The 27,875-nt window shown below is 44.6% G+C and overlaps 1 protein-coding gene and 1 pseudogene across 1 annotated transcript; both read right to left on the bottom strand.

Annotated features, from left to right (window-relative positions):
- Nucleotides 1-4,513: 4,513 nt before the first annotated feature.
- Nucleotides 4,514-6,919, bottom strand: LOC125516646 (annotated as a pseudogene).
- Nucleotides 6,920-7,599: 680 nt separating this feature from the next.
- On the bottom strand, nucleotides 7,600-14,016 carry LOC125516636 (NAD-capped RNA hydrolase DXO1-like). Its single transcript, XM_048682005.1, has 13 exons — nucleotides 13,528-14,016; nucleotides 12,320-12,546; nucleotides 12,173-12,238; nucleotides 11,960-12,038; nucleotides 11,281-11,360; nucleotides 11,173-11,196; nucleotides 10,539-10,660; nucleotides 9,750-9,957; nucleotides 9,615-9,668; nucleotides 9,201-9,247; nucleotides 8,670-8,754; nucleotides 8,249-8,312; nucleotides 7,600-8,117 (listed from the first exon to the last, which is right to left on the bottom strand). The coding sequence occupies exons 1-13, from the start codon at nucleotides 13,895-13,897 to the stop codon at nucleotides 7,996-7,998; spliced, it is 1,548 nt and encodes a 515-aa protein (XP_048537962.1). The 5' UTR covers nucleotides 13,898-14,016; the 3' UTR covers nucleotides 7,600-7,995.
- Between the last annotated feature and the right edge of the window lie 13,859 nt (nucleotides 14,017-27,875).

Genomic DNA, 27,875 nt, shown 5'->3' with positions numbered 1-27,875 from the left:
TGGTCACTAAAGTGGGTAATTGGGTGATGTTGTGGCGTGGTAGGTATAACACTAACGCGAGCCAGGTTTTCCTTATTAATGCCTACCTCTTGTCTCTACCCATGTTCACCATGGGCTTCTATCATCTTTCTGAAGGGACCCGTGATGGTTTTTACAAGCATAGAGGTGCTTTCTATTGGAATGTTGCGGATAACAAGCGCAAATATCGGCTAATTAAATGGAAAATTATGTGCGGGCCCAAAAACCTTGGGGGGTTGGGCATCTTGAACACGTCTGTGATGAACAAGTGTCTTATTATTAAGTGGTGGTGGAGGATTATGACCTCGGACCCTAGCACATTGTGGTTTTCGCTCCTTAAAGCTCAATACTTCCCGCACGGTAGCCTCCTCTTTGCCTCGGCCTCTAATGGCTCTCAGTTTTGGAAAGATTTGGTCAAAGTGTGTGATGTGTTCTGGCATCATGTTAAGTTTGTTGTGGGGGGTGGTGGTTCTACTCGTTTTTGGTTGGACTGGTGGCGTAGGGACTCCCATTTAGCTATTTTGTTTCTTGTTCTATTTTCGTTTGTCCCAACCCAGAGATCTCAAGTTATGAGCTCTCCCACAATAACTAGGAGTTGGGCTTCAGGACATCCCTTTCTCCTGCATAGTTGGGCGGCTGGCATCGCCTTGCTGCTACGTTCCCTTTGCTCTCGGAGGAGGACACTATCGTTTGGCCTCATTCGCGTCTGGGGGGTTCTTGGTCAAATCTTTATATTCTAGACTCATTTCGGGCTCCCCTACGCCCAAGTTCAAGTCCATTTGAGAGGCTAAGGTGCCACCCAAGATTAAGATCTTCATGTGGTAAGCTATTAGGGGCAGGCTCCCCTCGGCTGACCAAATTCGCAAAAGGAATGGGCCTGGTTCGGATCGTTGTGCCTTATCCTCTGATTTGGAGGATTCCAATCACATTTTCTTTGGGTGTGTTCTAGCCAAGCTGGCTTGGTGTTGCATTTGGTCCTCTTAGGCGTGTTGTGGGCCCCCAATTCTTTTACTAAGCTTCGGTTGCTCGCTTCAGGGCTCCAGGGGCAGACCAAACGGCTGTTATGGGTGGGGTTTGCCACCCTTTGTTGGGCGCTTTGGACCACTAGGAACAAGTTTACGATTGAGCGTGTCTTCCCTAACAAGCCTGTTGATTTTCTCTTAAAATGTATATCTTCTTGCAGCAGTGGAGATTATTGACCAAGGCTGCTGATCGTGACGCTATGGAGGTGTTGATTTCAAATGTTTGGCCATCTGCTTCTTCACTATCATATCAAGATCCTGATGCTCGGGCTTAGGTCTACTTGCTTTGCTTCCTAGGGGTAGGTTGTTGGCCTGCGCACCTGTCTTGTTGATCTTATGGTGGCCTGTGTCCGTAAACTTATGTGGCATGTGTGTCATGGTTGTTGGTCTGTGCTACTTCCTTGTTTTGTTTCGTTCTTGTTGATGGATGTTGTGTCGTACTCTGCCTGGTGGTTTTATCTATAAAGTCGGGTGTATACCTTTCCTCTAAACGAATAAGACGTTCTAACTTTTTTGTGAATCAGCTGGACATAAACATGTTTTAGTGTGTTTGGTCATCAATTTTAATTCGTATGTAGTTCATATTCAAATATTCAAAACATCTTGTATTTATGAATGAAAGGAGTATTAGATTTGCATCTGAAAGATGTTTTTCACGGTATAATTTTTATGAACATATAGTTTATGTTTTATGAGTTAAATTTATGGTCAAAGTTTTGAACCAGAATAAAAGGTGGGGCCAATAAATCCGCAAGGAGGAAGCAGTACAACTTTGCCACCAACAAAGATGTGCATGCAATCGAACAGCACAACTGAAAACTTTTTTTTAGTTGGAAAAGATAAATTCTTGTGTGTACAAGATTAGAGGCAATACTCTCCAAAGGTGCAGTTCTTATATTGAAATCTACTCCATTTAGCAACACTTTCATGTGATGTGCCCGCGCATTTGAAGATCGAAGTTGGAACAATTAGCAATAAAATGTGGATTATATGGCACAAAAGCTGCATAGCTAGAAAATATTTTGGACCTCATGCATCTGACACTGGTACTGGATATAGTAATACTCCTAAAAAAGGACACTGGTACTAGTAGATGTCTAGATGGCAGAGGGCTTTATTTCCCGCGAAATGTCCAACTTCCCTTGCACCACTGCACAACAGATTTGGGCGGTGAAGGCACCGGCACCACCGACAGGCGCGTCGAGCTGTGCGGACACCACCATTGCCTCCCGAGCTCGAATGATCCTCCTGCCTCGTCGTGGTAGGAAAGCCCATCTGCCGTCGTCGGCAACAGGCCGGCGCGTATCTGCTCCGGCTCGACGTGCTCGTGCTGCTCCGAGAGCTTCTTGGGCAGGTAAACCGGGGAGCTGTGCCAAACCAGCTCCAGAGGCAAACCGGACGAATTCTGGAGCGGGAGGATGTAGAAGTGGGCGCACGCCATCAGGATCTCAGCGGGCAACCGCGACCGTGGCGCGGCCCGGGGCCGCGTCGGCTCGAAGCCGTAGCGGTGGCAGCGTTGGACGGCGCGAACGAAGGACGGGTACATGGCAGACGGGGCAGGGGAGTTCCTTCCGTGGACGGCCATCCCGGCGAGGAGATCCTTCATGGCCTCACGGGCAGCGCCGAACTGGGGCGGCAGGAGCTCGACGCAGCTCGTGGCGACCCTCATGGCGTCCAGGGACTCGGAGACGCGGAACGCCGCCATCATCTTGAAGTTCTTCTCCCACGCCACGTCGTGCTCGTAGGACATCCACAGGCACGCCGCCGCCGCCGTCGTCCCGTCGCCTCCTTCGAGCTCAAGCCACCATGGCTGGAGCAGCATCACCGCGGTGCCGCCCTCCATCCTGAGCGACAATTCCGCCGCCTCCCCGGCCGCCAACGACCGCGCGAACGACGGGAGGAACATCAGGGTCTTGGGACGGCCGCCGCACCTGACCAACTCGAAGAAGCCGTCGGCTATCCTCTCGAACCTCCGCACCGCGGAGTCGGTCAGATCGTCGCCGGGAGCTGTACCCCGGCTGAACGGCATGAACCGCTTGGCTGCTCGCGCCACGCGCCGTGGAAAGGAGCTGCTTCGCGCCATCCCCGGCTCCTCCAAGGTGCCGGTGTTTCTTTTGTTGGAGCGTACGATGCCTTTGCCTTCCTTGATCACACGCTTCAACTTGGCCTTCCAACGGAGCAGCGGTGCGTGCGTGACCTGCCAGTCTTCGGACATGGCGACGATGGTCTGGAGCTTGAGCACGGCCATTTCTACTCGATCCACCTTCATCTCGCCGGTCTCGCCTTCTCCTGATAAAAGCAAACATAATCTTTGCACTGCCTCGCCGGCGACGGCAGAGCAGACTGTGTCCGCCATTGATTTGCTTGTCAACTCAAGCAGACACGTAGTCGCAACGTCATTTGGAGCATCTAATTGGTTTTGCTTATTACACCGGCCTCTCTTATTTGTTCTTTGTCTTCCGGTCAGATGTCACTGGTGTCTTTTAACTATGTGTCACTTTCTGATTTTTCTCTTCTTGGAGCATCTATATCTCGAACGACTGAGAGGGTGTTTGTTTTTATAAACCAAACGGGAGGGACTTACAGAGACTTAAAGTGGGCATTTGGAACTTATGAAATAAGACTCTCAAGAAGGGACCTGTAGTTGTAATATGGTCTTATAAAGACTTATAAGTCCCGGGAACCAAACAGGTAGGGACTTTTTAAGAACTTAGAACTTATAAGTTGGGACTAAAAAAAGTCATAAGACTTATGAACCAAACAGAGCCTGAATGATGTTGTTTTCTACCACTCCCTCAGTTGCTTCTTTTATTGACCATCTTCAACATTGACCCTTCATCAAAACATTTGAAATTGATGTGGAGGTGGTTGTAAACAGTCAACAGTCATTAAACATGTTTGACGTCTTATGTGTCTAGTCATAAGTATCTAACAATACAAGATACAAATGTGCTAGACACATATTTGAAGTTTCAAACAAGTAATAATTCGTTGAGAAAATAGATCAAGAACACGGAACAACCACGTCTCATGGGTTTTGACGAGTTTCCCTTCAAAAACTTATAAACCCTGCTTCCGGTCTAAAAATGAAAATGCAGTACTCCGGACGATTCATCGGCAAAAAAAAGCATGGGCCAAAACCATGCCGTATCAGATGTTCTCCATAATAAGCTGAAAGAAACGAATATTCAATTCGCCTCCTGAGCTCATCTACACCCTCTAAACAATAAATTCGGAAAAATACTAAAAAAATCAAAAATTCTAAAAAAAATTGTGTTGAAAGATGCCTGAGAACGTTCACAGCCCCCAAATTTGCCGAGAGCTCGTCAGATGTTCAAATGCTCTGAATTTTTGCACATACATCACGAACTCGAGCATCTTTCACCACAAAAAGAATTGAATTTTTTTACTATTTTTGGCGAATTTACTGTTCACTTCCGGGCTCAGATGAGCCTAGGAGTCAAAACACACCGTCCGAAAAGAAACTCTTAGCATATACCGCTAGTTACATAACTCCAAGGGGTGTTCTTGGCATGTTACCATGGCATGGCAGCATCCGTCTTTAAAATTCAATATCATCATTGGTACAAAAGTTACACATCGTTGGTGCCTTGAGCGATGAACCGTTACAATGGCAGTGTAACTCTGCACTTCCCTAATTTATAACTTGGTATTACAGAAGAAATACAGTGTTCGATGGCTTCAAAATCTCTTTGGACACTCAAAGAGCAAACCGTGACCGTACTGCCTCCAGTTACCGACCGAACATATAGCATGACACCGTCAGTCTCTTATGCATCCGCATCAGCCCCTCGAACTATAGCTCGAACCATTCTAAGACGCGACGCTGTTACGTAAGGTCCCTCAAAGCTGTCCGTTTAGCGAAACATCAGCGCCGAAGCTTTGCTAGGGAACAGATCTAGTTTGTTGCACCGGTGAGCTGTTCCACATGCAGAGTTATTGCCTCGGGGCATGGAGACTGGGCTTTTAATAGTTCCAACCGATGGAACGGGTGTGCAAATTGCAGAACATAGTCTTCATCTGCAAGACATGGGGCAAACGATATCACGCACATGAAGAGAACTACTCGGGATTATGAATGGCAACAAGTGCATATTTTTGAGAGAGGAAGGTGAAGATGCATCTAGTAAGAGTGGTGAAGGAATTCTCACTTTCTTTGACAGTGCCATACAGCCAGCATAAAACCTCGTCAGCAAAGGCCAAGCAGACACCACCCTGAATATTATTACAGTGGGAAGTGCAAGAAAGTAATTTAGAACCATACATTTAATTAAAATTAAGCTAGTCACATATGTTGCATAGCAAGTAATTTGGTACTCTCCTACAAAAGAGGGCAGTTATCAGTTATCCTACGCGTCAAAACAGAAAAAGGGACTGCAGCATCAGAGTAATGGCAAGTGTACACTCCTTTCCACTATTATTTAAGATTTGGCAAGACAAACCAGTTATTCGACTTTCTATATAGGTTATTATGCGCTTCTAAGTCCTAATATTATACTCACACACTCATGTTCTTCCTTACATATCATAGACTCCACTGTTGTGAATGAACAACACGGAATTAATTTAGTATACCTGCCAGTAGTCTTTGCTTTCACTTTTTGTGTAATATCTTTAGTTCTTAGTCTCTCAGTTCGTATAAGTACACCAGCATCATTCCTGCAAAGCCAAAAAAAGAGGAGTGTAACTTGATCAAGTTAAAACCAATTTTGAACATTGCAGCCAATCCATCTACACATCACAAACAACACTGAACAGAGTCAGACAGAAAAGGTAATCGTACTCCCCTTCCTAATTGTATCAACCATATAGCCAATATTAGAGGATTGGAATTTGAATGTCTTTCTGGTTGAATGTCTCATTATTAAGCAAAAACCACAGGTTATGTAGCATGCAGTGTGTTAGACAGTAAGCATAAAAGTTTGAACAAAATGCTTGAAAAGTGGTCAAACAAATTAAACTGAAGGAACTACAAACTCAAAAAAGTTATGTATCATTAGGCCTGTTATAATAGATAATTTGATATATACTAAAGCTCTGATGTATTATTCTCTGACAGGAAGCTTGAAGTACTAACAAAGAATGTCGTGATGATTGAATGCTACCTGAATCCCACGACAACATACGACACGCCAGCAAGGAATGATTGAATTTGTAATATTCAGTAAAGTAAAAGTTAATGTTTCAAGCTATATATAGTAGATATGACTTCTGAAGATAAAATACTATGAAGCTGAAGTTGTGATCGCAGAGAGAATCATAACAAGATGGCCATGTAAAGTTGTTAGCATATATCCTCAGTCCCCGCATACAAGAAACAAATCATCCTCAGAACTTAAGGGGGTCAATTAAAAATGTAAGAAACTTAATAAAAGGAACTGTTCTAAGATCATATGGAGCACAGTCTCAATATAGGATTTCACGCTGTGGAAGAGAACAGAATAAGTTGCAAACGATAGTTATGATAAAAAAAATGGTGTCATGCAATAGCTACAAAAAATAAGAGGACAAGAAATTACCCAAAACCTAAGTAACTTCTTTCTCAAATTTTTTTCCACCGTATGATACTCCAGCTGTTACAAAATTCAGAATGGTGACTAGATTGAATATATGTGGTATCAGAACACTGAAAGCTCATGGAAAAGAAGAACGACCTCTCTGCTTGTTTTCAACTCCACATAGAACCGCCTACCATCGTCGGTTGAATCACAGCAGTCCATCTCAGCACCCACGACAATGCGATGCGCGCCCAATTTCGTCTTTATTACAGAACAATACTCTACATTAGCATCAATACCGCTTCCGTCTTCGTCAATGGAGTTCTCAGTGGCAAGATTTTCAAAAGAATAGCCCCCAAAACATCTGAGGATCAAACATAGCACTAGCAAGAAAAGGTACATCAAATTGATATTCATTAGAGATTAATCCGCTGTAATGATGACAATTCCGAATATGATTACAAACATCAAGGCACCAGCTAATTTAACAGGCAAATGATGAGAATGACATGCAGCCCTTCACACATTTCCAACCTTCCCAGAGATACTAACATTTTAGACAACTATATTTTATTACATGATATCAAGATCAGAAAATCGCCAAACAATTAAATCAGCATTAAGAACTCAAATTGGAAAGATAACCCTTGGGCCAAAACCATGCCGTATCAGATGTTCTCCATAATAAGCTGAAAGAAACGAATATTCAATTCGGCTCCCGAGCTCATCTACACCCTCTAAACAATAAATTCAGAAAAATACTAAAAAAATCAAAAATTCTAAAAAAAATTGTGTTGAAAGATGCCTGAGAACGTTCACAGCCCCCAAATTTGCCGAGAGCTCGTCAGATGTTCAAATGCTCTGAATTTTTGCACATACATCACGAACTCAAGCATCTTTCACCACAAAAAGAATTGAATTTTTTTACTATTTTTGGCGAATTTACTGTTCACTTCGGGCTCAGATGAGCCTAGGAGTCAAAACACACCGTCCGAAAAGAAACTCTTAGCATATACCGCTAGTTAAATAACTCCAAGGGGTGTTCTTGGCATGTTACCATGGCATGGCAGCATCCGTCTTTAAAATTCAATATCATCATTGGTACAAAAGTTACACATCGTTGGTGCCTTGAGCGATGAACCGTTACAATGGCAGTGTAACTCTGCACTTCCCTAATTTATAACTTGGTATTACAGAAGAAATACAGTGTTCGATGGCTTCAAAATCTCTTTGGACACTCAAAGAGCAAACCGTGACCGTACTGCCTCCAGTTACCGACCGAACATATAGCATGACACCGTCAGTCTCTTATGCATCCGCATCAGCCCCTCGAACTATAGCTCGAACCATTCTAAGACGCGACGCTGTTACGTAAGGTCCCTCAAAGCTGTCCGTTTAGCGAAACATCAGCGCCGAAGCTTTGCTAGGGAACAGATCTAGTTTGTTGCACCGGTGAGCTGTTCCACATGCAGAGTTATTGCCTCGGGGCATGGAGACTGGGCTTTTAATAGTTCCAATCGATGGAACGGGTGTGCAAATTGCAGAACATAGTCTTCATCTGCAAGACATGGGGCAAACGATATCACGCACATGAAGAGAACTACTCGGGATTATGAATGGCAACAAGTGCATATTTTTGAGAGAGGAAGGTGAAGATGCATCTAGTAAGAGTGGTGAAGGAATTCTCACTTTCTTTGACAGTGCCATACAGCCAGCATAAAACCTCGTCAGCAAAGGCCAAGCAGACACCACCCTGAATATTACAGTGGGAAGTGCAAGAAAGTAATTTAGAACCATACATTTAATTAAAATTAAGCTAGTCACATATGTTGCATAGCAAGTAATTTGGTACTCTCCTACAAAAGAGGGCAGTTATCAGTTATCCTACGCGTCAAAACAGAAAAAGGGACTGCAGCATCAGAGTAATGGCAAGTGTACACTCCTTTCCACTATTATTTAAGATTTGGCAAGACAAACCAGTTATTCGACTTTCTATATAGGTTATTATGCGCTTCTAAGTCCTAATATTATACTCACACACTCATGTTCTTCCTTACATATCATAGACTCCACTGTTGTGAATGAACAACACGGAATTAATTTAGTATACCTGCCAGTAGTTCTTTGCTTTCACTTTTTGTGTAATATCTTTAGTTCTTAGTCTCTCAGTTCGTATAAGTACACCAGCATCATTCCTGCAAAGCCAAAAAAAGAGGAGTGTAACTTGATCAAGTTAAAACCAATTTTGAACATTGCAGCCAATCCATCTACACATCACAAACAACACTGAACAGAGTCAGACAGAAAAGGTAATCGTACTCCCCTTCCTAATTGTATCAACCATATAGCCAATATTAGAGGATTGGAATTTGAATGTCTTTCTGGTTGAATGTCTCATTATTAAGCAAAAACCACAGGTTATGTAGCATGCAGTGTGTTAGACAGTAAGCATAAAAGTTTGAACAAAATGCTTGAAAAGTGGTCAAACAAATTAAACTGAAGGAACTACAAACTCAAAAAAGTTATGTATCATTAGGCCTGTTATAATAGATAATTTGATATATACTAAAGCTCTGATGTATTATTCTCTGACAGGAAGCTTGAAGTACTAACAAAGAATGTCGTGATGATTGAATGCTACCTGAATCCCACGACAACATACGACACGCCAGCAAGGAATGATTGAATCTGTAATATTCAGTAAAGTAAAAGTTAATGTTTCAAGCTATATATAGTAGATATGACTTCTGAAGATAAAATACTATGAAGCTGAAGTTGTGATCGCAGAGAGAATCATAACAAGATGGCCATGTAAAGTTGTTAGCATATATCCTCAGTCCCCGCATACAAGAAACAAATCATCCTCAGAACTTAAGGGGGTCAATTAAAAATGTAAGAAACTTAATAAAAGGAACTGTTCTAAGATCATATGGAGCACAGTCTCAATATAGGATTTCACGCTGTGGAAGAGAACAGAATAAGTTGCAAACGATAGTTATGATAAAAAAAATGGTGTCATGCAATAGCTACAAAAAATAAGAGGACAAGAAATTACCCAAAACCTAAGTAACTTCTCTTTCTCAAATTTTTCCACTGTATGATACTCCAGCTGTTACAAAATTCAGAATGGTGACTAGATTGAATATATGTGGTATCAGAACACTGAAAGCTCATGGAAAAGAAGAACGACCTCTCTGCTTGTTTTCAACTCCACATAGAACCGCCTACCATCGTCGGTTGAATCACAGCAGTCCATCTCAGCACCCATGACAATGCGATGCGCGCCCAATTTCGTCTTTATTACAGAACAATACTCTACATTAGCATCAATACCGCTTCCGTCTTCGTCAATGGAGTTCTCAGTGGCAAGATTTTCAAAAGAATAGCCCCAAAAACATCTGAGGATCAAACATAGCACCAGCAAGAAAAGGTACATCAAATTGATATTCATTAGAGATTAATCCGCTGTAATGATGACAATTCCGAATATGATTACAAACATCAAGGCACCAGCTAATTTAACAGGCAAATGATGAGAATGACATGCAGCCCTTCACACATTTCCAACCTTCCCAGAGATACTAACATTTTAGACAACCATATTTTATTACATGATATCAAGATCAGAAAATCGCCAAACAATTAAATCAGCATTAAGAACTCAAATTGGAAAGATAACCCTTGGGCTATCACAATTCCTATAAGAACTAATACAAACTCAAAGCATCACCATATTAGCATACTAAATTCCGACTATTTTTTTTTTGTAACTAAATCTTCCTAATGCCAGAGAGGAAGAGAGAAATCAGCACCATCAAACTCAAACTTAACAAAATACCCCTTGCATAGGTAAGATTATCATAACACTACTTGCTTTGTAACTCTTCCTATTGCCAACAAGAACGCCGCGCGGGGGGTGGGGGTGGGGGGGGGGGGGGGGGGGGGGGGGGGGGGGGGGGGGGGGAGGAGGGAGAGTCACCTCCTGCGGTCAATTTCACTCTGTGGTCTTTCAGGGAGTTTATGGACATCAAGGTATACAACACCATTTCTTTTGTGCACACCCATCTTCCATGGTTCTTTTAGATAAGCCGTGGCCAATATCTGACGATTTTACAAATAGTCACATAAGACTGTCAGCAGACAAGCATAGTAAAAGAAATTACACAGAACAAAGTTTTATTACAGTGTCCTGCAAAATACTCCCTCCGTTCCATAATTAGTACATATAGATTTTTTGAAAAGTCAATCTTTGCAAACCTTAACCAATTTTATAGAGAAGAAAACTATTTATATCTACAATATCAAATATATAAAATACGAAGCTACATCTTATGATGAATCTAATGATATATGTTAGGTATTCTAGATGTAAATGTTTTTCTCCACAAACTTGGTCAAAGTTTGTGAGGTTTGACTTTTCTAAAAATCTATATGCACTACATTATGGAACGGAGGGAGTATATGTGCATCTGTCATTAGATTAAACAAGATACAAAAACCAGTGTAAGCTGTAAGGATAACTACCCGACTCTTCTACATGGACAAACATAAGTTACAGCAACGGAAAAGAAAAGATGTTATGATTTAAATAGTCTGCACTGGGAGGACCATACCTTGTTAAGGTTGTTGCGATACGTCTGCAAGAGGAGCATACATGATCAGAAATTCTAAGCATAGCATACCGAAATAACAGATATGAAGTTGGCAATAATGCATTTTACCACAAAATGTATATTCTGAAGAGGTAGATTTGAATTTCTTATGCATGCAAGAAGGTCGCCAAATCCTTGAGAACCCAAATCTGGCATTACACCACATTAACCATGAATGAATGCTCTCAGATAAAAACAAATTCAAGAGGAACAAAAACTTCCAAATAATTGAATTGGATCCTATTGTTCAAGAAACAAATTTTTGGAATTAACTTCAATAACTTCATTCCTTTCCCATTGTGTATTGGAAACAGTTAGTCTGTTAATTCTTGAAGATTTATTTTCTTTCATGTCCTTTATTATATGCAAAAAAAATCCAGTCTTACGAAAAACACAGATGCAATACCTCAGCTGAAATATAGTACAATAGTGAAAACTCACTATGAAGAAAATTTATCTATGCAGATGCCTTAAGTGGTCCACTTAAGGTTTCAAGACTCGCACAATCTTTTTGGGACGGAGGGAGTACAAAACAGTTGGCTCTACCATATAGAATAAGGGAAAGGTACCATGCTATCAAGATCTTCCTATAAATGTGTGTAGGTTATTATGTGACAACTGAAACAGAGTTTGTAGGGAACAATTTTCAGGCAATAACAATAACACAGATAATATATTCTACATTAATCGAGCTGGTGGTATTAACTAGAATGTAGAAACAACAAACATAACTTCAGAAAGGAAGTACCTCTTTTCTCTATAAACGTTTCAAATCCTTTATTGAGATCTTCACCAGCATAATCACAAATATTACGTTTGAAAAGCCTCTACAAAAAAGGATGTTTAGTACAACGGCCAACTTTTAGGGCAAACTTTCTTTGAAAAAAGAACATGTATTCAGAAATCAAGGTTTACACTCGATAGACAATGAAATTGATAATCAGAATCTCTGATATCTTACCAAGCTGCGATCATCAAAATATACATCCCCACCCTCAACACGGCTGTAGCATGCAATCTCACATGGCTGCATGAGGTAACAAAGGATAGCCCTTCAGAAAACAAATACATCAAATGAAAATCAAATGAACATGGTACTGTTATGCACCTCCTGAAAAGCAACAGCCTTCCTAGATAAAGTTTCTTCACTCTTATTAAGTTTCATTTCTGAAACAAAACCTTCAACATTACGCCCATTTCCATACGAAAACCTCCCGCCATGGCCAAAATTATTTCGTCCTCCTGGATGGCCTCCTGGCCTTGGAAGAAGAGGTGGGCCCCTGCCACCTCGTCCTCCTCGAGAAAAATTGTTGGCGTTCCGTATCGGGGGCAGCACTATAAACAGAGGCAAAAAATATAAGAGGGTGTTAATGCCCAATCTCCCAACCTAGATACACTGAACCTTTTCAAAGCACTGGCTACCAAGTCCCCAGAATATCGAGCATACAGGCAAGGGAAACGATCCAGTCATCACATTCTTCACCAAAAAGCATGGGCGTTATGTATCACTAATGGAGTATATGTAGGTGGAGTGGGCGCAGACCCGTAGATTTCAGTTAGATTACACACAAAGCATGAGCATGATTTAGGCTAGATACGCACAAAGCATGGAAATACAGTCTCATTTCCAGTGCTGGTCATTGTGTTCGATTTTTAAACCTTTATATCTATCGTAGTCTAGTGAGATGGTACTGTGGAAGAAACTGTGATCAAGTTTGTTTGGGGAACAGAATGAGATTAGATTCAGCCTTATTCGTAGTTGTAATTTACTGCAGAATTAAGTTCGGATTTTAGTTATTTACAGATTGCCGTTCTTTAGTATACTTGTCTAGTTTCAACCCAAAAAGGACATGAAGATAGTCGAATGTATCTTTCCAACTCACAGCGACCCAATTATATATATGGTTTCATGGTTTGTTCTTCTACTCTCTTCAGTAGTTCTGCTTAATGCTTTTGTAACTCAAAGTCTCTCTGACTCTACAAAATTAAGCAAGAACCAGAAGATGATGCTAGCAGAGAATTTGATCCAACATTATGCTCGAATTAGCCTGACATACACTGCTGAAATTTGGAACAATGATTCAAACACAAGTCTGCAGCAAGAGAGTTCATCGTGTACTGAAGCGAGAAGGTTAATTCTGCCAGACCAAACGCTCACTGCAGCTCCCAGAGCCCCACGAGCAACAAAACCAGCCAATCAGAAAGAAATCGGGTAGGGTTATGTAGCAATCTCCTAAGAAATTCTGCCCACCAAATACTGAGGAGACAACTTGGCCCAGAGGAATCTAGCGGCTGATTCAGTAACGAGAGGCGGACCTGGAACTAGGTAGTTGCTACGCGCGGGGGTCTTGACGTACTCCTCGTTGTCGGAGCCGAACAAATCTCTCGCCTCCTCCTCGTCGTCCCCGTACCCGGCGGCGGGCCTGACGGGCACGACGTCGAACGAGTCGTACTCCCCGCCGTCCCCGTCGTCGGCGCCGTCCTCGTCCCCGCCGCCGGCGGCGGGGCTGCTGCTGCGGCCGCTGGAGGCAGCGCTGGAGGAGGAGGAGGAGGCGGCGGCGGAGGACGAGGAGGATGAGGAGGGGGAGGAGGAGCCGGAGGAGGCGCCGCCTCCGCCCTCGGCCTCGGCTTCGGCGCCGTCGTATTCCTCGCCGAAGACGTCGACGTCCTGCTCCGCGAAGTCCATGGACGGGCGGGCCGGCGAGGGTTCGGGGTCGGGGGTCAGTGGGGGACCGCCGAGACGAAAGGTTCTCTTCTTCTCTTCTGGTCGGGGGGAGGGTTTGTAGTGGGAATCGACACGGCAGAGCTGGAGGCGGTAGGACGCACAGGAATAGGGTTCACCAGACCGACTTGGGGCCGGAACAGTAGCGGGACGCCCCGCTTGAACACCAGACCAAAGCCATGTTTTCTTTCTTTTTGGAGAAAGTCTCATGTAAAAACCTATGAAAAGGTAAAACATAAATGTGGACCGTCACATACGGATCGGCGGTTTCTTCACTCTTCAGCCGTTGTTCCGACGGCGGGAGAGTGGAGGAATCCAGATCCGAGCCTTAGGCATGTGTAAATAGTAGTGTAGGTTTCTTCAGCAACGCGGGGAGGGTGGTGGTGGAGATCTTGAGGTCTCGCCTAGGTGTCGGCGTCCACCTCCGGGCAAGTGTGCTGCCCAGCCCCCTTCTGTCTGATGGCTTCTCGGGTTTCCCTCTCGACGGCTTCCTCCTCCTTGAGCTCTCCGTCTCCGCCCCGTTCCCCTCCGGCGTGACCCCAGATCCGCTCCCTTGTGCTCGTCCCCGATGTGCTGGGCACACCTTACGGGCCGATCTCCCAGGGCGCGGCTGCTGGGACCTCAAACCCCCGGCCGTCGGCAAGGGCGGAGTGGCAGACCAAGACCGGGCGGCGGCCGCGGAGTCCTGGCGCCAGGCAGATGTCGTCGCCGGCACAGCCACGTTGCCAGGGGTTCATCTTGCCCTCATCGAGGCCACCTAGATCCAACATCCCAGCAGGGCTCTACGGCTGCTGCTACAACTGTGGCGATGGGGGGCACATCTCCGTCGAATGCTGGAAGAAAACCAAGTGTGTGCGGTGCCAGGGTGAGGGGCACATCGCGAGGGACTACAAGCCCCCCCCCCCCCCGTCGCTCGCCGCTGGTGGACGCGTAGGTGCAGCGGCTTCGCTCACCTGTGTCAGTGGTGGATGGCTCTGGGTCTGCCGCCTCCCCTGTGCGCCGTGTGGAAGCACCCCCGCGCAGAGAGCTCTTGTCTCGTGAGGCCGCCGTGCTCCTGTTGGGGAACGTAGTAATTTCAAAAAAATTCCTACGCACACGCAAGATCATGGTGATGCATAGCAACGAGAGGGGAGAGTGTTGTCTACGTACCCTCGTAGACCGTTCGCGAAAGCGTTATATCAACGCGGTTGATGTAGTCGTACGTCTTCACGTCCGACCGATCCAAGTACCGAAAGCACGGCACCTCCGAGTCCTGCACACGTTCGGCTCGGTGACGTCCTCGCCTTCTCGATCCAGCAAGAGGGGCGAAGTAGTAGATGAGTTCCGGCAGCACGACGGCGTGGTGACGGTGTTGGTGAAGAACAATCTCCGCAGGGCTTCGCCTAAGCATTACGAAAACTATGACAGAGGATAAACTAGAGGGGACGGGGTTGCCGGCACACGGCTTGGTGTTTCTTGATGTTTTTTTGGTGCTAGCCCTACCCCTCTATTTATATGTTGAGCCCTGGGGTCGAAACTTGGAGTAAAAGCCTCCTCAAAGTCGGTTTCACCCGAAAGGCAAGAGTCCTTCTCGGACTCCAGGGCTAGACACCAGGGTTCCCGGCGTCTACCCCCTAGACGCCAGGGTTCCTGGCGTCTAGCCTCTGGTCTCCGCAAAACTTCCTTTTGCACTTTCCAAAAGCCTCGTGGGCTTTCCCTTTGGCCCAGATAAAGTGTTCTTGTGCCCAAACATTTCGGGAAACATCCGGAACCCCTTGCGGTGAATTCCGGAACCCTTCCGGAGATCAAACACTACTATCCACATATCAATCTTTACTTCCGGACCATTCCAGAGTTCCTCGTCATATCTGTGATCTCATCCAAAACTCCGAACAACATTCGGTCACCAACATACATAACTCATAGTACTATATCGTCAACGATCGTTAAGCGTGTGAACCCTACGGGTTCGAGAACTATGTAGACATGACCGAGACACCTCTCTTGTCAATAACCAATAGCGGGACCTGGATGCCCATATTGGCTCCTACATACTCTACGAAGATCTTTATCGGTCAGACCGCATAACAACATACGTTGTTCCCTTTGTCATCGGTATGTTACTTGCCCGAGATTCGATCGTCGGTATCTCAATACCTAGTTCAATCTCGTTACCGGCAAGTCTCTTTACTCGTTCCGTAATACATCATCCCGCAACTAACTCATTAGTTGCAATGCTTGCAAGGCTTATAGTGATGTGCATTACCGAGTGGGCCCAGAGATACCTCTCCCACAATCGGAGTGACAAATCCTAATCTCGAAATACGCCAACCTAACAAGTACCTTTGGAGACACCTGTAGAGCACCTTTATAATCACCCAGTTACGTTGTGACGTTTGGTGGCACACAAAGTGTTCCTCCGGTAAACGGGAGTTGCATAATCTCATAGTCACAGGAACATGTATAAGTCATGAAGAAAGCAATAGCAACAAACTAAACGATCAAGTGCTAAGCTAACAGAATGGGTCAAGTCAATCACATCATTCTTCTAATGATGTGACCCCGTTAATCAAATGACAACTCATGTCTATGGTTAGGAAACATAACCATCTTTGATCAACGAGCTAGTCAAGTAGAGGCATACTAGTGACACTCTGTTTGTCTATGTATTCACACATGTATTATGTTTCCGGTTAATACAATTCTAGCATGAATAATAAACATTTATCATGAAATAAGGAAATAAATAATAACTTTATTATTGCCTCTAGGGCATATTTCCTTCAGTCTCCCACTTGCACTAGAGTCAATAATCTAGATCACATCGCCATGTGATTTAACATCAATAGTTCACATCACCATGTGATTAACACCCATAGTTCACATTGTCATGTGACTAACACCCAAAGGGTTTACTAGAGTCAATAATCTAGTTCACATTGTTATGTGATTAACACCCAAATAGTACTAAGGTGTGATCATGTTTTGCTTGTGAGAGAAGTTTAGTCAACGGGTCTGCAACATTCAGATCCGTATGTATCTTGCAAATATCTATGTCAACAATGCTCTGCACGGAGCTACTCTAGCTAATTGTTCCCACTTTCAATATGTATCTAGATCGAGACTTAGAGTCATCCAGATCGGTGTCAAAGCTTGAATCGACGTAACTCTTTACGACGAACCTTTTGTCACCTCCATAATCGAGAAACATATCCTTATTCCACTAAGGATAATTTTGACCGTTGTCCAGTGATCTACTCCTAGATCACTATTGTACTCCCTTGCCAAAAACAGTGTAGGGTATACAATAGATCTGGTACACAGCATGGCATACTTTATAGAACCTATGGCTGAGGCATAGGGAATGACTTTCATTCTCTTTCTATCTTCTGCCGTGGTCGGGCTTTGAGTCTTACTCAATTTCACACCTTGTAACATAGGCAAGAACTCTTTCTTTGACTGTTCCATTTTGAGCTACTTCAAAATCTTGTCAAGGTATGTACTCATGAAAAAACTTATCAAGCGTTTTGATCTATCTCTATAGATCTTGATGCTTAATATGTAAGCAGCTTCACCGAGGTTTTCTCTTTGAAAAACTCCTTTCAAACACTCCTTTGTGCTTTGCAGAATAATTCTACATTATTTCCGATCAACAATATGTCATTCACATATACTTATCAGAAATGTTGTAGTACTCCCACTCACTTTCTTGTAAATACAGGCTTCACCGCAAGTCTGTATAAAACTATATGCTTTGATCAACTTATCAAAGCGTATATTCCAACTCCGAGATGCTTGCACCAGTCCATAGATGGATCGCTGGAGCTTGCATATTTTGTTAGTACCTTTAGGATTGACAAAACCTTCTGGTTGCATCATATAGAACTCTTCTTTAATAATTCCATTAAAGAATGCAGTTTTGTTTATCCATTTGCCAGATTTCATAAAATGCGGCAATTGCTAACATGATTCGGACAGACTTAAGCATAGATACGAGTGAGAAACTCTCATCGTAGTCAACACCTTGAACTTGTCGAAAACCTTTTTGCGACAATTCTAGCTTTGTAGATAGTAACACTACTATCAGCGTCTGTCTTCCTCTTGAAGATCCATTTAATCTCAATGGCTCGCCGATCAATGGGCAAGTCAATCAAAGTCCATACTTTGTTCTCATACATGGATCTCATCTCAGATTTCATGGCCTCAAGCCATTTCACGGAATCTGGGCTCATCATCGCTTCCTCATAGTTCGTAGGCTCGTCATGGTCAAGTAACATGACCTCCAGAACAGGATTACCGTACCACTCTGGTGCAGATCTCACTCTGGTTTACCTACGAGGTTCGGTAGCAACTTGATCTGAAGTTACATGATCATCATCATTAGCTTCCTCACTAATTGGTGTAGTAGTCACATGAACATATTTTTGTGATGAACTACTTTCCAATAAGGGAGCAGATACAGTTATCTCATCAAGTTCTACTTTCCTCCCACTCACTTCTTTCGAGAGAAACTCCTTCTCTAGAAAGGATCCATTCTCAGCAACAAATATCTTGCCTTCGGATCTGTGATAGAAGGTGTACCCAACAGTTACTTTTGGGTATCCTATGAAGATGCACTTCTCCGACTTGGGTTTGAGCTTATCAAGATGAAACTTTTTCACATAAGCATTGCAACCCCAAACTTTAAGAAATAACAGCTTAGGTTTCTCGCTAAACCATAGTTCATACGGTGTCGTCTCAACGGATTTAGATGGTGCCCTTTTTAATGTGAATGCAGCTGTCTTTAATGCATAACCCCAAAATGATAGTGGTAAATTGGTAAGAGACATCATAGATTGCACTATATCAAATAAAGTATGGTTATGATGTTCGGACACACCATTACGCCGTGGTGTTCCTGGTGGCGTGAGTAGTGAAACTATTTCACATTGTTTTAACTGAAGGCCAAACTCGTAACTCAAATATTTTACTTCTGCGATCATATCATAGAAACTTTTATTTTTGTTATGATGATTCTCCACTTCACTCTGAAATTCTTTGAAATTTTCAAATATTTCAGACTTGTGTTTCATCAAGTAGATATACTCATATCTGCTCAAATCATCTGTGAAGATCAGAAAATAATGATACCTGTCGCGAGCCTCAATATTCATCGGACCACATACATCAGTATGTATGATTTCCAACAAATCTATTGCTCGCTCCATTGTTCTGGAGAACAGAGTTTTAGTCATCTTGCCCATGAGGCATGGTTCGCAAGCATCAACTGATTCATAATCAAGTGATTCCAAAAGCCCATCAGCATGGATTTTCTTCATGCGCTTTACACCAATATGACCTAAACGGCAGTGCCACAAATAAGTCGCATTATCATTATTAACTTTGCATTTGGCTTCAATATTATGAAAATGTGTATCACCATGAGATCCAACAAACCATTTTCATTGGGTGTATGACCATAGAAGGTTTTATTCATGTAAACAGAACAACAATTATTCTCTAACTTACATGAATAACCGTATTGCAATAAACATGATCCAATCATATTTATGCTCAATGCAAACACCAAATAACATTTATTTAGGTTCAACACTAATCCCGAAAGTATAGGGAGTGTGCGATGATGATCATATCAATCTTGGAACCACTTCCAACACACATCGTCACTTCACCCTTAACTAGTCTCTGTTTATTTTGCAACTCCCATTTCGAGTTACTACTCTTTAGCAACTGAACCAATATCAAATACCAAGGGGTTGCTATAAACACTAGTAAAGTACACATCAATAACATGTATATCAAATATATCTTTGTTTACTTTGCCATCCTTCCTATCCACCAAATACTTGGGGTAGTTTTGCTTCTAGTGACCAGTCCCTTTGCAGTAGAATCACTCAGTTTCAGGCTTAGGTCCATACTTGGGTTTCTTCACTTGAGCAGCAACTTGTTTGCCGTTCTTCTTGAAGTTCCCCTTCTTCCCTTTACCCTTTATCTTGAAACTAGTGGTCTTGTCAATCATCAACACTTGATGTTTTTCTTGATTTCTACCTTCGCCGATTTTTGCATCGCGAAGAGCTTGGGAATTGTTTTCGTCATCCCTTGCATATTATAGTTCATCACGAAGTTCTACTAACTTGGTGATGGTGACTAGAGAATTTTGTCAATCACTATTTTATCTGGAAGATTAACTCCCACTTGATTCAAGCGATTGTAGTACCCAGACAATCTGAGCACATGCTCACTGCTTGAGCTATTCTCCTCCATCTTTTAGCTATAGGACTTGTTGGAGACTTCATATCTCTCAACTCGGGTATTTGCTTGAAATATTAACTTCAACTCCTAGAACATCTCATATGGTCCATGACGTTCAAAACGTCTTTGAAGTCCCGATTCTAAGCCGTTTAAGAATGGTGCAGCAAACTATCAAGTAGTCATCATATTGAGCTAGCCAAACGTTCATAACATCTGCATCTGCTCCTTGCAATAGGTTTGTCACCTAGCGGTGCATCAAGGACATAATTCTTCTGTGCAGCAATGAGGAAAAACCTCAGATCACGGATCCAATCCGCATCATTGCTACTAACATTTTTCAACTTAGTTTTCTCTAGGAACATATCAAAAATAAAACAGGGGAGCTAAACGCGAGCTATTGATCTATAACATAGATATGCTAATACTACCAGGACTAAGTTCATGATAAATTTAAGTTCAATTAATCATATTACTTAAGAACTCCCACTTAGATAGACATCCCTCTAATCCTCTAAGTGATCACGTGATCCATATCAACTAAACCATAACCGATCATCACGTGAAATGGAGTAGTTTTCAATGGTGAACATCACTATGTTGATCATATCTGCTATATGATTCACGCTCGACCTTTCGGTCTCAGTGTTCCGAGGCCATATCTGCATATGCTAGGCTCGTCAAGTTTAACCTGAGTATTCTGCGTGTGCAAAACTGGCTTGCACCCGTTGTAGATGGACATAGAGCTTATCACACCCGATCATCACGTGGTGTCTGGGCACGACGAACTTTGGCAACGGTGCATACTCAGGGAGAACACTTTTATCTTGAAATTTAGTGAGAGATCATCTTATAATGCTACCGTCAAACAAAGCAAGATAAGATGCATAAAAAATAAACATCACATGCAATCAATATAAGTGATATGATATGGCCATCATCTTCTTGTGCTTGTGATCTCCATCTCCGAAGCACCGTCATGATCACCATCGTCACCGGCGCGACACCTTGATCTCCATCGTAGCATCGTTGTCGTCTCGCCAATCTTATGCTTCTACGACTATCGCTACCGCTTAGTGATAAAGTAAAGCATTAAGGGCGATTGCATTGCATACAATAAAGCGACAACCATATGGCTCCTGCCAGTTGCCGATAACTCGGTTACAAAACATGATCATCTCATACAACAACTTATATCTCATCACGTCTTGACCATATCACATCACAACATGCTCTGCAAAAACAAGTTAGACGTCCTCTACTTTGTTGTTGCAAGTTTTACGTGGCTGCTATGAGCTTAGAAAGAACCATTCTTACCTACGCATCAAAACCACAACGATAGTTTGTCAAGTTGGTGCTGTTTTAACCTTCGCAAGGACCGGGCGTAGCCACACTCGATTCAACTAAAGTTGGAGAAACTGACACCCGCCAGCCACCTGTGTGCAAATCACGTCGGTAGAACTAGTCGCGCGTAAGCGTACGCGTAATGTCGGTCCGGGGCGGTTCATCCAATAATACCGCCGAACCAAAGTATGACATGCTGGTAAGCAGTATGACTTATATCGCCCACAACTCACTTGTGTTCTACTCGTGCATATTACATCAACGCATAAAACCTGGGCTCGGATGCCACTGTTGGGGAACGTAGTAATTTAAAAAAAAATCCTACGCACACGCAAGATCATGGTGATGCATACAACGAGAGGGGAGAGTGTTGTCTATGTACCATCGTAGACCATTCGCGGAAGCATTATATCAACGCGGTTGATGTAGTCGTATGTCTTCACGTCCGACCGATCCAAGTACCGAAAGCACGGCACCTCCGAGTTCTGCACACGTTCGGCTCGGTGACGTCCTCGCCTTCTCGATCCAGCAAGAGGGGCAAAGTAGTAGATGAGTTCCGGCAGCACGACAGCGTGGTGACGGTGTTGGTGAAGAACAATCTCCGCAGGGCTTCGCCTAAGCACTACGAAAACTATGACAGAGGATAAACTAGAGGGGACGGGGTTGCTGGCACACGACTTGGTGTTTCTTGATGTTTTTTTGGTGCTATCCCTACCCCTCTATTTATATGTTGAGCCCTGGGGTCGAAACTTGGAGTAAAAGCCTCCTCAAAGTTGGTTTCACCCGAAAGGCAAGAGTCCTTCTCAGACTCCAGGGCTAGACGCCAGGGTTCCTGGTGTGTAGCCTCTGGTCTCCGCAAAACTTCCTTTTGCACTTTCCAAAACCCTCGTGGGCTTTCCCCTTTGGCCCAGATAAAGTGTTCTCGTGCGCAAACATTTCAGGAAACATCCGGAACCCCTTGCGGTGAATTCCGGAACCCTTTCGGAGATCAAACACTACTATCCACATATCAATCTTTAATTCTGGACCATTCCGGAGTTCCTCGTCATATCTGTGATCTCATCCAAAACTCCGAACAACATTCGGTCACCAACATACATAACTCATAGTACTATATCGTCAACGATCGTTAAGCGTGTGAACCCTACGGGTTCGAGAACTATGTAGACATGACCGAGACACCTCTCTTGTCAATAACCAATAGCGGGACCTGGATGCCCATATTGGCTCCTACATACTCTACGAAGATCTTTATCGGTCAGACCGCATAACAACATACGTTGTTCCCTTTGTCATCGGTATGTTACTTGTCCGAGATTCGATCGTCGGTATCTCAATACCTAGTTCAATCTCGTTACCGGCAAGTCTCTTTACTCGTTCCGTAATACATCATCCCGCAACTAACTCATTAGTTGCAATGCTTGCAAGGCTTATAGTGATGTGCATTACCGAGTGGGCCCAGAGATCCTCTCCCACAATCGGAGTGACAAATCCTAATCTCGAAATACGCCAACCCAACAAGTACCTTTGGAGACACCTGTAGAGCACCTTTATAATCACCCAGTTACGTTGTGACATTTGGTGGCACACAAAGTGTTCCTCCGGTAAACGGGAGTTGCATAATCTCATAGTCACAGGAACATGTATAAGTCATGAAGAAAGCAATAGCAACAAACTAAACGATCAAGTGCTAAGCTAACAGAATGGGTCAAGTCAATCACATCATTCTCCTAATGATGTGACCCCGTTAATCAAATGACAACTCATGTCTATGGTTAGGAAACATAACCATCTTTGATCAACGAGCTAGTCAAGTAGAGGCATACTAGTGACACTCTGTTTGTCTATGTATTCACACATGTATTACGTTTCCGGGTAATACAATTCTAGCATGAATAATAAACATTTATCATGAAATAAGGAAATAAATAATAACTTTATTATTGCCTCTAGGGCATATTTCCTTCAGCTCCCCCCTCCCCCCCGCCATCGGGCCCTCCCCCACCCGGTGTTGTGCATTTTCAGAGGTCTTGGGGTCAGGTGGCCAGGAACTCCTCGGTCGCGAGCGTGGCGAGTGCGGGGCCAGGATTTTCCGTGCGCTTTGATGGCAGTGTGGCGGGTTAGGCCACCATGGAGCTTGAAGAGAGGGTGGAAAGCTGCTTCCTTGAGGCTTCTGATGATCTACGGCGTATGTAGAGTGACCTATCGCGTGCGGTTGTGGTCACCATCGTGGGAACTAGGCCACCAGTTGATCTCCCTGCGGCGGTGGAGGCTCTGGATGCAGAATTTGGCATTGGCCCAAATGACATGTCCATTCGCCCCTTCTATCCAGAGGATTTCTTGGTTCTATGTGAGCACCAAATCATTTGGAAGCTCATGGTGGATCGTGGGTGTGCTCCGGGTCGTGGCTTCACGCTCTCGCTACGGCTTGGACGCGACAGGCGCAAGCTACGGGCGCCTCACTGTCGTTCCTAGTCCCGCTCAGGTCGGTGGGCGTGCCCGCGCATGCTTGGACGAGGAGGACGACCGAGGTGGTGTTGAGAGGGCTGGTGTGACGCCCCCGATTCGATCGTACACTAATCATACACGCAAACATGTACGATCAAGATCAGGGACTCACAGGAAGATATCACAACACAACTCTACAATAAATAGTCATACAAGCATCATATTACAAGCCAGGGGCCTCGAAGGCTCGAATACAAGAGCTCGATCATAGACGAGTCAGCGGAAGCAACAATATCTGAATACAGACATAAGTTAAACAAGTTTGCCTTAAGAAGGCTAGCACAAAATGGGATGCAGGTCGAAAGAGGCGCATGCCTCCTGCCTGGGATCCTCCTAAACTACTCCTGGTCGTCGTGAGCGGGCTGCACGTAGTAGTAGGCACCTCCCGAGTAGTAGTAGTCATCGTCGACGGTGGCGTCTGGCTCCTGGGCTCCAACGTCTGGTCGCAGCAATCGAGTATAGAAAGGGGGAAAAGAGGGAGCAAAGCAACCGTGAGTACTCATCCAAAGTACTCGCAAGCAAGGAGCTACACTACATATGTATGCATTGGTACCAAATGGATTAAGGGTATCATATGTGGAATGAACTGCAGAATGCTAGAATAAGAGGGGGGTAGCTAGTCCTTTCGAAGACTACGCTTCTGGTAACCTCCATCTTGCAGCAGAAGAAGAGAGTAGATAGTAAGTTCAGCAAGTAGCATCGTGTAGCATAATCCTACCCGGCGATCCTCTCCTCGTCGCCCTGTTAGAGAGCGATCCCCGGATTGTATCTGGCACTTGAAAGGGTGTGTTTTATTAAGTAACCGATTCTAGTTCTCATAAGGTCAAGGTACAACTCCAAGTCGTCCTGTTACCGAAGATCACGGCTATTCGAATAGATTAACTTCCCTGCAGGGGTGCACCACATAACCCAACACGCTCGATCCCATTTGGCCAGACACACTTTTCGGGGTCATGCCCGGCCGCGGAAGATCAACACGTCGCAGCCCTACCTAGGCACAACAGAGAGGTCAGCACGCCGGTCTAAATCCTATGGCGCAGGGGTCTGGGCCCATCGCCCATTGCCACCTGCACGTTGCGTACGCGGCCGGTGAGCAGACCTAGCCTCCCTTATACAAGAGTAGGCGTTCCAGTCCAACCCAGCGTGCGCTGCTCAGTCGCTGATGTCACGAAGGCTTCGGCTGATACCACGACATCGAGTGCCCATAACCGTCCCCGCGTAGATGGTTAGTGCGTATAGGCCAGTAGCCAGACTCAGATCAAATATCAAGATCTCGTTAAGCGTGTTAAGTATCCGCGAACACCGACCAGGGCCAGGCCCACCTTTCTCCTAGGTGGCCTCAACCTGCCCTGTCTCTTCGCCACAAAGTAACAGCCGGGGGCCGTCGGGAACCCAGGCCCACCTCTACCGGGATGGAGCCACCCGCCCCTTCAGCCCCCAACTCCGAACAGTACCACATGTAATGTAATAGTGTAAAGTATATAACATATGCCCGTGATCACCTCCCGAAGTGATCACGGCCCAATAGTATAGCATGGCAGACGGACAAGAATGTAGGGCCACTGATGATAATCTAGCATCCTATACTAAGCATTTAGGATTGCAGGTAAGGTGTCAACAGTTGTAGCAACAATGACAGGCTATGCATCAGAATAGGATTAACGAAAAGCAGTAACATGCTACACTACTCTAATGCAAGAAGTATAGAGGAGAGTAGGCGATATCTGGTGATCAGGGGGGGGGGGGCTTGCCCGGTTGCTCTGGCAAGAAGGGTTAGTCGTCGATGTAGTCGATCACAAGGGTACTGATAGCGGTCTCGGGGTCTACCAGAAAGAAGTAACGGAGGGGAACACAATAAATAAAAGAGCAATCAAAGCATCACAGAGCATAACATGGCAATACGCGGTGCTAGAGGTGACCTAACGCGGTATGAGGTGATACCGGTGAAGGGGGAAACATCCGGGAAAATATCCCCGGTGTTTCGCGTTTTCGGACAGATGATTCAGAGGGGGAAAGTCACGTGTACGCTATGCTAGGGACGTGTGACGGACGAACGGACTGCGTATTCGAGATCGTCTCGTCGTTCTGAGCAACTTTCATGTATAAAGTATTTTCATCCGAGGTACGGTTTATTATTTATTAATTTGCAAAGTTTTCATTGATTTTCCGAGTTTACATAATTCTTTTAAATTGAAAATAAAACAACAAAATACTTTTTTCACCTAGTGCTATTCTAGCCATAGTGTATGCCAGTGGGGTTGGGTTGACCCAGTCAAATATTGACAAGTCAACATATGAACAGTGTAGGGGCCACATGTCATTGACTTAGGCTTTTCTTAAAATTTGTTTTTCTATAAACTATCAGGGGGTCCACATGTCATCTACTAATGGACTAATCAACTAGTACTACTAATTAGACTAACTAACTAAATTAGTCCCTAAACTAGTCTACTATTTGAGCCGGCCACACACACACAGAACACACACTCACGCACACACACATAGCACACACACACACATCTCACGAACACACACACATAACACACACTCACGCACACACACATATCACACACACGCACATCTCACGACCACACACACAACGCCATGGCCAGCTCCAACAACAGCAGCCGGCGGCAGTAGCAGCCATGGGCGCGAGGCAAGCAGCAACGCAGTAGGCCGCAGCAAGCAGGAGTGCACGCAGTGGCAAGCAGAGCAGCCCCGCTGCAAGTAACAGAACAAGGCAGCGAAAACAGCTAAAACAGAGCAGCGACAGCGGCGGCCGGAAGCAGTAGCGCGACAGCGGACAGGCGCGGCCACGCGCGAGCACGGTCGAGCGCCGGTCAGGGCGCGGGCCGAGTGGCCTGTGCTGCGAACAGAGGGCGTGTCAGCACGGCCAGGGCGCGCACTAGGCAGCTAGGATGTAGGGCGCGGGCGCGGTGAGCATAACATGGTTGCGGTGACCGTGGCTGTCGGTGTCAAAACCGGCAGATCTCGGTTAGCGGGTCCCGAACTGTGCGTCTAGGCCGGATGGTAACAGAAGGCAAGGGACACGAAGTTTTACCCAGGTTCGTTCCCTCTCGATGGAGGTAAAACCCTACGTCCTGCTTGATTAATATTGATGATATGGGTAGTACAAGAGTAGATCTACCACGAGATCGGAGAGGCTAAACCCTAGAAGCTAGCCTATGGTATGATTGTTGTTCTGTATGTTGTCCTACGGACTAAAACCCTCCGGTTTATATAGAGACCGGAGAGGGTTAGGGTTACACAAAGTCGGTTACAATGGTAGGAGATCTACATATCCGTATCGCCAAGCTTGCCTTCCATGCCAAGGAAAGTCCCTTCCGGACACGGGACGAAGTCTTCAATCTTGTATCTTCATAGTCCAGGAGTCTGACCGAAGGTATAGTCCGGCTATCCGGACACCCCCTAATCCAGGACTCCCTCAGTAGCCCCTGAACTAGGCTTCAATGACGACGAGTCCGGTGCGCAGATTGTCTTCGGCATTGCAAGGCGGGTTCCTCCTCCAAGTACTTCATAGAAGATTTTGAACACAAAGGTAGTGTCCGGCTCTGCTAAATAAGTTTCCACATATTGCCACAGAGAGAATAATATGTATACAGATCTAATCTGCTGACGTATTCCGTAGTGTGACATCGCACCACGGCCAAGCCTTTATTCAAATCATTTTATTGTCCCACCTCAGCGTGTCATGCGAGGCGGTTTCCTTGGCACGTCTCATCGAAGCAGAGATCGTGTATCCTTATTCCGGGATTCTCATCAATACGGGCGTGGGTAACCCAACCATGCCATTGATTACGGCGCTTGGAGATAAGCGAGTTTTACCAGGTTGGCGGGGACA

This window comes from Triticum urartu, chromosome 1, assembly GCF_003073215.2.
Source record: "Triticum urartu cultivar G1812 chromosome 1, Tu2.1, whole genome shotgun sequence".
NCBI lineage: Eukaryota > Viridiplantae > Streptophyta > Magnoliopsida > Poales > Poaceae > Triticum > Triticum urartu.
The sequence above is the reverse complement of the archived record's forward strand: the minus strand, read 5'-3'. Positions and strand labels throughout refer to the sequence as shown.

Bases quoted from the DNA above. Each gene is read 5' to 3' on its own strand.
- LOC125516636 (XM_048682005.1), bottom strand. From the start codon at position 13,897: ATGGACTTCGCGGAGCAGGACGTCGACGTCTTCGGCGAGGAATACGAC. The intron at 11,197-11,280 runs GTAAAATGCATT...CTCCTCTTGCAG, and splicing joins TTCAGAATATACATTTTGTG to ACGTATCGCAACAACCTTAA. The intron at 9,958-10,538 runs GTGACTCTCCCT...TTTGATCCTCAG, and splicing joins AGTGAAATTGACCGCAGGAG to ATGTTTTTGGGGCTATTCTT.